Here is a 12282-nt window from a genome sequence, read left to right on the forward strand (position 1 = left end):
GTATATGTTCTAATTTTAGTCTTGCCTTATCACTTTTGCCTTCTAAGATTCTACTTAGTGCCGTGGAAGTTATTTGCTGATGTTTTAATACACGTATTATCATCCTACTTATTCTTCTAGTTAAACAATGGAAAATTCAGGATGAAATAATGATAATATATATACACACACACACACACACACACACACACACACACACACACACACACACACCAATGACAACGTCTCTGGCTGCTGAGGTCAGGCTGCGAGCAACTACACAATTCCTGTTCCCAACCCCTTGTCTCATGGCTTACATCCCTTTAATAGACAGATATCCGAGACCTGCCCCATACATCCTCCCAACTCCACCTACTCTGGTCACAAGCATCACCTATCCCATCAAAGGCAGGGCTACCTGTGAAACCAGTCCAGTGATCTACATGCTAAGCTGCAATCACTGCGCTGCATTCTACATGGGCATGACAACCAACAAGCTGCCTAGCCACATGAATGGCCACAGACAAACAGTGGCCAAGAAACAACTGGACCACCCAGTTGCTGAGTGCACTGTTCAACAGTGTTCTTCATTTCAATTACTGCTCCACACCCTGTGCCATCTGGATCCTTCCTGCCAATAGCAGCTTTACTGAACTGCATGTATGAGAACTCTCTCTGCAATATACCCTACGTTCCTGTGCGCTGCCAGACCTGTCTTCATTTGTCAGTGTCTTTCACCTATCTATCCCCTTCCCTGTCACCACTCCAGCACTACAAAGGCTTCTGTTATTCCACCAATGCACCCTCAGTCCACAGCCCTTTACCTCCCTACATTTTTGCTCCCCCCCCCCCCCCCTGTCTAACCTCTCAACTGCAACTAACTGCCCTACCCTCTCCCCTACCATTTCCCTGTATACTTCCACAAGCAACAATTTGCCATCTCCCACTCTTACCCTGCATTCCCTCCTCTTCCTCACCTCAGCGCTCTCCTCACCTCCACCAGCCACATTGCTTTTTCTATCATTTCCAGTTGCTCGCAGTCTGGCCTCGGCAGCCAGAGACAGTGGTCATATGTGGGTGAGTTGTTTGCATGAATGGTGTGTGTGTGTTTTGTCTCATTCAGAAAAAGGCTTTTTGGTCAAAAGTGATTCTACAGAGAACTTCCTAATTTTTTATCCTATTAATCCAGTTAATTTTCAGCATCCATATAAATCTTTATATATATATCTTAAATGCTTCTGGTCTCTCATTTTCCAATTACTCCACAGTCCATGATTCATTTTTGTCCAGTTTTGTGCTCTAGGCATAAGCTTCTAGTAATAGTTTTCTCAGATTAAGGCCTATGCTTGGTGTCCTACTTGCTTCACCCTTGATGCATTATTTTGCTTTCAAGTTAGCTGAATTTGTTCTCTTAATCTACTTTGTAGTCTCCAGTTTTGATGCTAAGGTTGTTGCTAATCTCATTTATGGTACAGGGTTATTACAAATGATTGAAGCGATTTCACAGCTCTACAATAACTTTATTATTTGAGATATTTTCACAATGCTTTGCACACACATACAAAAACTCAAAAAGTTTTTTTAGGCATTTACAAATGTTCGATATGTGCCCCTTTAGTGATTCGGCAGACATCAAGCCGATAATCAAGTTCCTCCCACACTCGGCGCAGCATGTCCCCATCAATGAGTTCTAAAGCTTCGTTGAAGTGAGCTCGCAGTTCTGGCACGTTTCTTGGTAGAGGAGGTTTAAACATTGAATCTTACATATAACCCCACAGAAAGAAATCGCATGGGGTTAAGTCGGGAGAGCGTGGAGGCCATGACATGAATTGCTGATCATGATCTCCACCACGACCGATCCATCGGTTTTCCAATCTCCTGTTTAAGAAATGCCGAACATCGTGATGGAAGTGCGGTGGAGCACCATCCTTTTGAAAGATGAAGTCGGCGCTGTCGGTCTCCAGTTGTGGCATGAGCCAATTTTCCAGCATGTCCAGATACACGTGTCCTGTAACGTTTTTTTTGCGTTCAACCATTTCTTCGCTCACTGTAGGCCGACCCGTTGATTTCCCCTTACAGAGGCATCCAGAAGCTTTAAACTGCGCATACCATCGCCAAATGGAGTTAGCAGTTGGTGGATCTTTGTTGAACTTCGTCCTGAAGTGTCGTTGCACTGTTATGACTGACTGATGCGAGTGCATTTCAAGCACGACATACGCTTTCTCGGCTCCTGTCGCCATTTTGTCTCACTGCGCTCTCGAGCGCTCTGGTGGCAGAAACCTGAAGTGCGGCTTCAGCCGAACAAAACTTTATGAGTTTTTCTATGTATCTGTAGTGTGTCATGACCATATGTCAATGAATGGAGCTACAGTGAATTTATGAAATCGCTTCAATCATTTGTAATAACCCTGTATTCTTCAATACTTTTGTCTTTCCTGGTTTATTCTCAGTTCATATTGTGTGCTCAGTAGTGTTAACTCCATTCAATAGGTCCTGTGAATCTTCCTCTTTATCAAATAGGATAACATTCTCATCAGAAAATCCTGTCATTGCTATCCTTTCACCCTGAATTTTAAATCCTCTTCTGAAACTTCATTTTACTTCCATTATTGCTTTTTCAGTATACTGCTTGAAAAGTAGTGGAGAAAGACTGCAACTCTGCTTCACATCTTTTTCTTTTCCTATCCTACTGTGTATTACCTGTATTTCCCTCAAGTGCATACTTACATTTCTTCGGATTTTGAATATCTTGCACCTCTTTACACTGTCAAATATTTTTTCTTGATCAACAAATCCTCTGACAGGATACTGATAAAAATTAACCTACTCAGGGTTGTGACTGAATCAGTATGATGTACATGTGTCTTTGGCACTCCCACAGCCTGTATTGTTCTTTGAATGTTTTGAACTCTACAGAAGTAGATGTCTGGAGACCTTTATTTTCATTCCCCTGAACATAGCAAACTTTTTCTCCATCAACTTGGGTGATTACCAGTCGCCATGTATTCGGTACTGTAACACTCAGATTAAGTCTGAGCACAGATTCAGAACAAGGAAATAAAAGTGTTTGAACAGCCTTTTTAAGACTCTTGGAATTCTTATACCCATATCAACATATCTATTCCTAAATGCCAGAATGAGATTCTCACTCTGCAGCGGAGTGTGCACTGATATGAAACTTCCTGGCAGATTAAAACTGTGTGCCCGACCGAGACTCGAACTCGGGACCTTTGCCTTTCGCGGGCAAGTGCTCTACCATCTGAGCTACCGAAGCACGACTCTCGCCCGGTACTCACAGCTTTACTTCTGCCAGTATCGCAGGAGAGCTTCTGTAAAGTTTGGAAGGTAGGAGACGAGATACTGGCAGAAGTAAAGCTGTGAGTACCGGGCGAGAGTCGTGCTTCGGTAGCTCAGATGGTAGAGCACTTGCCCGCGAAAGGCAAAGGTCCCAAGTTCGAGTCTCGGTCGGGCACACAGTTTTAATCTGCCAGGAAGTTTCATATTCCTAAATGGTTTCTGTTCCTAACAGTAAAATTCAGTTTCAGGTGAACTATGATCTAAACAATTACAACACAAGACACAGCAAAAATTTTCATGTGGACTTCGCCATCTCTTATATGGAATTATGTAGTCTGCTGCAAAGGTATGAAACAAGATCCCATCTAACAAAATCTGCAATTCTCTAGCAGTTCAAAAAGAAAATTAACAATGTACCCCATTAGAAACTCTTTTTACAAATTATCTGAATATCTAAATTCAAGGATTGAAAAGTTCTGCTAGCTACATGACTTTCACCAAAACCCTGCATGATAAGTAGTAATATTCAATAAACAGGACTTTCTTTGCAAATATGGGTATCTATATTCTTTGTAAAATACCAGTACAAACCAGGAAATATTAAGCTTCCAATAAGAGATAAAAAGCAGGTAATTAGTATAACTGAGGAGGCAGCAGTTTCTAAGAAAATAGCAGCTTTCTTTCTAATTTACTTTGTTAAATTTGCCTGACATAAGCATGAATAACAGTAAGTGGTATTGTGACTGTTTATTGTTAATACACTATACAGATTAAGTTTCTGTGATTCACTTGTTTTTTGTTAGTGGGTACCAAGACACAATGCATGTTCTCCCTTCTTGATGAGTTGTAGGACATAATGAATAAATGAAAGACACTTAAAGGTAATGAATCATGACCTTGGGTTGACCATTTGGTTTGTTTTAATTAGATTTAGTCATATTGCCCAGTTATGGCTTTTGTTAAATAAATGGGTGCATCACCATCTTTAAAATGGGAAAGACTAGTTCATAATTGTTTTTGCAGTAGGAGTACAAGACTATTGTCCTACCATTGCCATTTGCAGTATTCCTGACATGAGGAACTGAAGCCAATGGACAAAGAGCAAAATTACAAAATTCCACATTTACAACAGTTCATTCTCACAAGCAATAATCTCCCCCCCCCCCTCACCACCACCACCACACACACATACACATACACATTCACTAGGGGCAAATATGGCCAACAGAGGGCCACAGCATGATACAGTTCATCACAGCACGAGACACTCACCTGTTTTTCTGAAGCTCAATGAACAACAGTTTTGCTACTGCTATTTTGTGATTCTTATTTTATAAGTTACATGTTCTTGTTGGTGAGATCTTTAGTGCTTGCTTTTGCAGTAGCCCTTCTCTTAGATAGCAAAATGGAATTTTGGCCAGAGAGGCAATTGACATAGCAGCTATTTGCCCTGCAGTAGGGTGACACAAAGCTCCACACTACCAGCTCTGCAACAGTATCAGGGATTAAACTACAAACTTCTCTGCATAGAGTGAAGTCATGTCACACACTTGATGTTGATCTGACTGTTGAATGAGGGGCTTAGCAGTCTCTTTATTTCAGTGTAATTTGAATGGAGTTAATTGGGCAACAACATTGGGTTTCAATCTCACTTCTTTTTGTCATCAATGTCAACCATTTATTCGTAATGCTGCATTCTTCACCCTCCTTTGACAACCATTTACTGTAATCAACACAGATACATTTAAAATATGAGGGTCACAGGTTCGGGATATTATTACTAGTAACATGTCACCTTCAGTCACAATATTTTAACATTCTGTTTAATTCCACTGGCTACTGGAGTTGCATCTTCAATTTCACGAACTAAATTAACATTTTGGCATTGCAACTGTTTCAGTTTATCATTTGGCAGTAAATTAGTGGTACAACTGTTAAGTTTTATGAGATTACTGAATGAATGAAGTATTAAATTTTTCACTGCAAAAGTGTTTGTCTTCTGGATTGGTGAAACACTAACTTCAAATGATTTAACATGTTTATGACTCTACTACAGAACTCAAACAACACAATTTAATTTGTAGAAAATCTACATACACAAATGAACACATTAAGTGGCAGACAGGCAAAATTAAAAAGCACTTACATAAAGATTTTGAGTACAGCCTTCATCAGTAAAAGAGAAACAGGGAGACACACACCGTTCATACACATGAGCAAGCACACCTTATGCACAGATGACTGCCAACTGCGGCAACTCAGACCCGAATGGATATTAAGTAGGATGGCAGCAGCACTTTGGAAGGGGCGGGGAAGGGGAAGGGACAGTAGTATATAGGTGGGGGAACAGGGGAACAAGTGCGGGGACAGCGAAATGCTGTCTGGCAGAGTGTGCAGGGCCAATAATGCCAACAGGTGCAGTGTCAGGATGTAGTGGGGCAGGCAGGTGTGGGGTGCAGGGGGGAGGGGATGAAGCGAAAAGAAGAGGAGTGGGGGAAAGACGGGCAGATGCTTTGGTGGAGGACAGCAAGCAAAGAGACTGGGAAACAAGAATGGGGAGGAGATGATGGGACAGAGGCTGTGGAAACTGGGTGGAGCGTACGGAGAGTGTATGTCACTGTAAGTTGAGGCTGGTATAATTATGGGAGGACTGAATGTGTTGTAAGGATAACTCCCATCAGTGCAGCTCATAAAGGCTGGTGGTGGAGGGGTAGTGAAGCACTATTGAAAACCAGTGTGTTATACACAGCTGCATGTTGTGCCAAAGGGCGGAGTACCTTGCTCTTGGTCACAGTTTGGTGGTCACCGTTCATGCTGGTGCACAGCTGGTTAGCAGTCATACCAATATAAAAAGCCGTGGAAAGGTTGCAGCAAAGCTGGTAAATGACATGGTTGCTTTCACACATGGCTCAGCCCCTGATGGTGTAGAATGGACCTGTGACAGGAATGGAATAGGAAGTGCTGGGTGGGGTCTTCCACGGGGATACAATCCTTGTGGCAAGGGGTTGGGATTGGGAGTGACGTAGGGAGGACCTAGGATGTTGTGAAGGTTGAGCGGGTTATGGAGCACCATTTTAGGAGGGGAGGAAAGGATCTCAGGTAGGATGTCCCACACTTAAGGGCATGATGATAGGTAATCAAACCCCTGGCGAAGGATGTGGTTCATTTGTTCCAGTCTGGGATGGTTACTGGGTGATGAAGGGGGCACCCCTTTGTGGGAATTTGTTGGGAGTGTTGGGAGGATTGGGGGGATGTCAGGGGAAATGGCATGAGAGATCTGTTTGCGGACTAGGTCTGGGGGATAGTGTTCGTCTATGAAGGCCTTGGTAAGACCCTCAGCATGTGCAAGGGAGTCCTTGTCACTTCAGATATGCCATCCCCATGTAACCAGGATGTAGGGGAGAGATTTTTTGTTGTAAAAGGGATGACAGATGATGAAATGCAGGTACTGTTAGTGGTTGGTGCGTTTAATGTTGACAGAGGTGCAGATGAAGTCATCAGAGAGGAGGACATCAACGTCTAGGAACGTGGTATGCTGGGTTCAGGAGGACCTGGTGCAGTGGATGGGAGAGAAAATGTTGAGGTTGTGCTGGAATGAAGGAAGCACGTCTTGACCTTGAGTCCCCACCTCCCTGCTCCAGTAGCTCCTGCTGCAGCACCTGTTGGCGTTCTAGTCCCTGCACAGTCCACCAGACAGCATTCCTCTGTCCCTCTAACCATTTCTCTGTCCCACCATGCACACACTATCTATTCCTCTTCCCTGGCCCTACCAAATTGCTGCTGCAATCCTATGTGATGGTTGCATTTGAGCTTGATCTGCCAGAGTTGGTGGTCATGTGTGGGCGAGATATGCTTGCTTGTGTGTATGAACTGTGTGTCTCTCTCTGTTTCTCTTTTACTGATGAAGGCTGTGGCCAAACACTTTGTGTAAATATCTTCTAACTATGCTTGTCTACAACTTAACATGTCTTCTTTATGGTAAGTATATATCTGTCTTTTCCTATATTATTGATGTTTGTATATGGAGTTTCCATTGTTCGATATAAAATAAAATTATTCTTAAGAGTGGCAGATAAATGCTTTTTCATTTCAGTACACACTAAAGTAGATGTGGCGTGTCTATTAGGATAATACATGGCTCATTTCTACATTTATATAAAAAAAGATGAAGCAAAATAAACTAAAATTTCTCAGAAGAGTGGCCGTTAAAATTGTTTCTACATTCTTGCATATGTTGGATGACCTTTGGCATTTTTGTTAGCATGCTGAGTGACAATTTACTCATCACTACTTCCTACCTCTATTGATGGGTATATAATTTATTTGTCTGATATTCTTATCTGAAGTGTATTTGTCTATAGTGTCCTTGTTTTTCATTATGTAAATCCCAGACATCAATAACTGTTGAACATAGTATTTTGAATTCACCCAAAGTACCATAGATGAAATACCAAATAAGAGGACCCTGACAGCCATGTATGCTTAAACCGACCTGTGCTATGCTTATTTTGACTGCTGTAGCTAGTAAAAGTCTTTATCAGGCACCCAAAATCTTATCAAATTTCAACATGCTTTAGTCATATTTTGCTCCTATGTATATACATTTCAGAAGTGTGTTTCATCACTGATGGCAAGCTAGTGCAATTCTCCTTTGTTGCAACTGAAGTTGCATTTCATAACAATGATTGTCATTGATACGACTTGTCTTGCACACAGGTGTACTGGGTTGGCCCCATGACTGGTTCAGTATTGGCGTCCCTAGTCTACCTGACAGTATTTGAAGATCACCGTGCTTCACAACCTGCTCAGCATAAGAAGGCTGGGATTGTTGAAGTTTCCACTGTCTGCAGAGATGGTATATGAAACAAGTACCTCCCAGGAGCTGTACGAACACGCAAGAATGAACCAGTATATCTCTGGTACTGTTGCCAAGAATGTGTGATACATGTTACGATACCCAAAGGACAAGTATAGCTTGTTTAAGTACCAACAAAAAGTTACAGCAGAATGGCAATAATCACAAGAACACTCAGAATTACTATGATGGGTATTTCATATAAAATATATTCACAACTATCTCTCATTAACAGTTCTTGGCATCTCTTTTTGGATTTGGTACTCTGAATAGAAAGTATATGTAGGTTCTTTTCTTCATCAGTGAAACTGCAAGTTTATTCGTTTGTTGCTATTTCATCAAACATTCATTATTTCAAAATCAATGATAATGTGGCAGCATATGGGCTACATTTATGTAAGCAACTGATGTGAAAGTCTTGAGACTCTTGTAAATAAATAAAATAAAATCAAATAGCAAGTCAGTCCCAAAAATACGTATAAATTGTTGCACAACAATCAGAACAAACAGTTTGGATTAATATTTGTAAGCTGCCTGATAAACCTGTTGTGAAGTATCTTTCTGGACTGTTCTCAGAGAAAGATAATACAATCACACAAATTGTAGTTGCTTCCATCATTCAGCATTTATTCCAATTTACTGGATAAGAAATATCATACAGCATATTAGAAATTCACAATACCTTTCGAAACAGGTAGAACAGGGACCAACAAGAACTCTGCTTGCATGCGGTGCTTGTGCACACGTGCCAGGCTCTCTTCTGCATACTTTCCCCTCTACCACATCATGTTGCCTCAATGGGAAGGGGGAGTGGATAGAATTCAAAAGCACCGCATGCATAATGCAGATCTGTTTCATATTTCTCAACGAAATAGATCACAAAGAAAACAACTTTTGGTATTATTTAATTATTTTTGGCACAATGAGGACATGATAAAATTTATATTTGGCACAAACTGTTGGCGTACACACAGGTGCAGAGAATTTCATAGATTTTCAGCACTCAGGTTGCCATGTAATCAAGACATACTTAGTTTCATAATAGAAAAAAGCCTTTCATGTGCATAACTTGATTGGAACACTGATATCACATTTGCAACCTAATTATGTAAATGTAGAAAAACTTCCTGAGGAAAACAATTTAGAACTCCAGAACAGTTTTAACATAAAAGAATTTGTCTTTTAAATCGAAATTACACTGTGGAGTGACCAGTTCCATCTGCAGATGCACATGTGCACTTTCAACTGAAATGGCAAACAGTCTTGGAAAAAGCTCAAAAACAGATGTAAGGTTGGCACTGTCCTCAAACATTGAGAAACGTATTCCTGGAATTCTTTCAACAACACAGTTGTCAAAATTCTTTAATGCCAGTGAGCTCAGCGAAATGAATGGTCATCCTTGTCAGAAGTTGTTCCTTCCAAAATGCGATTTTCTTTTTAAATGCATCCACGTTCACAATGAAATCAAAAGTATGTTGCTTCTTACCTTTCAGCGTCTTACTCAAGACAGTCTGCAGTTAACTCTGTTAAAAAAGAAATGTCTGCAAGCCATTCTGTGTTGTAACCACAACCAACAGCGGGAACGCCTTGGGCTGCGGATTGGAGCCGCCAGGTGGGGAGGCTGCCGGCGGTGGAGCACGCACCACCGGGTAAACACAGGACGAGTCGGACGACAGACCAACGACAACCGACAACGGCCGACTATGAGCGACACAACAAGGAAGAGATAAACGGAGGCTTGTGGAAACCACAACACCAAACACCAAACGTAAATCCACTCGGAACCAGAGCCATGCAAATGTCAACGTGCAATGACCAGAACGCAGTACCGCCGAGATAGAAATGAAATCCAGAGCGAGTACCAGACTGACTGGACTAGGGCAGAGCGGGTCCCTATATACGAAACTGGAGGGAGCGGCTATTGGCTGCTGTCTGCACGTGGCTTAGCGGTGGCGCCCTCGCTGCGCGGAATAGCTGCCGCGGAGGTGGAGCCCTCTATGGGCTGACCACGTCCATTTGTTCTGCCGCGTGTTCGACTTCCGCGGCGGAAAGTACTAGATTGTGGATCTTCAAATTTTTATTCTTGCTTTCCTTTTTCCTTCAGAAATTCAACAACTCTTTCAAGGCATGTCCTTTGACTTAACCAACGTACTTTGCAGTAATATGTCTCTGTGCTCTTTGTCCAATTCCATCATAAACTGTTGCAACTGACAGTGTAACATGTGGGCAACTTCAGAAATTTACTATTCACACTACCAGTTCCATTATATGTTTCATACCTGCATATTTAACACAGATTGCTTCTTGATGTAGAGGACATTGAATCCCATACAAATCATCTGTCAATTGTTATAATTTTTAGCTCTTTCATCACTTACTAAATTTTTAAGTTCTTTCTGCATGGTGTTGTAATGCTGTTTCATACCAAATTTGTGGTACCCATTGACCATGCAACTGCATATAAGATATTGAGAGTTCTCATGCTTCTCCTAAGTGGTTCCCATTCATTTTTAATGGACTGCAATGGCAGATCACTTGACTGCCTCTTTTTGCACAAACAGTCACTGGACCTGTAAACTTCCTTTATACCATGAACTAGTAGCAAAGGATAAGCAGTGCTTACAACATGATTGTGCCAAAGTCAAGAAAGTCATCCTGAGCAAAATAAGCCACACCAAATGCTGGAAGAAAGTGTCACTTCGCACAGCTAAATGAAAGATTGTGCTATACTGAGGAGGACTGAGCATATTAAGTAGAGCCAAGACAGGCTGAGCCTCAGCCCACATGCAGGCAGCACATTGTGCTCATGTGAAGTTTTGCACACCACGACTGCCCGAGGTAGGGCATTCTGATGGGCGTGAATGCATTCAGCTGATCGGTATTTGACAGTAACAATGTTACATTATGGAAAACTATCATAAAACACTAAATTTTTATTTGTAAATGGAAACCACACAAACAGCTAGTGATCTAATACAGTCCACCCAGTAGACTCCACTCACAGGGGTAAGCCGATTACAACGGAGGTGTAGCAGGTGGCACTTGGGCATCCTTTTAGCAAATGTTTTGCCTCAGCAGCCATCTCCCCACCCCTCCCCTCTCCAAATTGGCACACAGCTCACAAAGAATTTCTTCGGTGGCAGTGGTGGTGGCGGCAGTGGTGTGTGTGTGCGTGTGTGTGTGTGTGTGTGTGTGTGTGTGTGTGGGTGGGTGGGTGGGTGGTTGGGCACTCATGTAGAAGTTTGCACAATCTTTGTGATGTGAATATTTCAGCCAAGACCCCCATTTCCACTGACACACAATCTTGTTGAACAGCTGTCAAAGAAGCTGGATTCTCATGTTTGCTAAAAACATATTCGTGTGTCACTAATCAAGCTTCCTTAGATTCTTATTATTTGACATACCCAGAAGGCATATGCATCTTATGGAATTCTGTGGATACAACAAGCTTTGCGCCCCCATAGTGAATTATCATTTCTCAGAAATTCACTTATTAGGGTTTTTTCCCTATTGTCACATATGTACACTTGCAGGTTTCTTTACTAATTGTCATCAAGGTCAAAAAGCAAAACTGAATGAACATAATTTAAAAATCAACATGTTTTTGCCTCCAACCCCTTTTGTGAGTAGTACTTTCTTTGTGCTATTTGAAATGTAGTGGCAACAAAACCCAGACAGCTGCTAACCAATGTATCGGACTCTGTAAGGAAACGGAAGACTGTTAAAAGCAGTTCCCACACAATGAAAAAGTGAGATATTCTGCAGAAGAACACAAAGAAGAAAAAAAAAGTATTATAGTCTCTTGGTTATGGAATTTACTCCCACAGCTGCATATTTTTTTATTACAGACAAGAAATGTAAATGGATTACTGCATACCTGAAAGCCGTCTTCCTATTCAAGACATAACATACATGCAAAAGAAACAATGACGGAGTGTTTTCACCTTCAACTTTCTAAGTAGTAGGTATTCACAATAATAACCAGTGTGAGGTGGTCTATTCTTTCACTCTTCACAGTACATGACTTTTGATATGAAAAATTCCTGATCACCTGTTATATTCACACTTTATGGACGCACTCTTATAAATGTGTTTTATACCGTTTCCATTTTCAATGGGACAAATTATAAAATATTCTGTAACACAGTTTA

At 41.5% G+C, this 12282-nt stretch overlaps 1 protein-coding gene across 1 annotated transcript in view; it reads left to right on the forward strand.

The window, feature by feature from the left end:
• The window catches only part of LOC126088420 (uncharacterized), a 124977-nt gene extending 114884 nt beyond the window's left edge, over positions 1-10093 (forward strand). The window contains exon 6 of the mRNA XM_049906561.1: positions 7993-10093. Within this exon, the coding sequence (XP_049762518.1) occupies positions 7993-8139 (147 nt within the window). The 3' untranslated portion in view covers positions 8140-10093. The remainder of the gene's footprint in view (positions 1-7992) is intronic.
• Positions 10094-12282: the final 2189 nt, after the last annotated feature.

The sequence above is a fragment of the Schistocerca cancellata genome, chromosome 6 (genome assembly GCF_023864275.1).
Source record: "Schistocerca cancellata isolate TAMUIC-IGC-003103 chromosome 6, iqSchCanc2.1, whole genome shotgun sequence".
Classification (NCBI taxonomy): domain Eukaryota; kingdom Metazoa; phylum Arthropoda; class Insecta; order Orthoptera; family Acrididae; genus Schistocerca; species Schistocerca cancellata.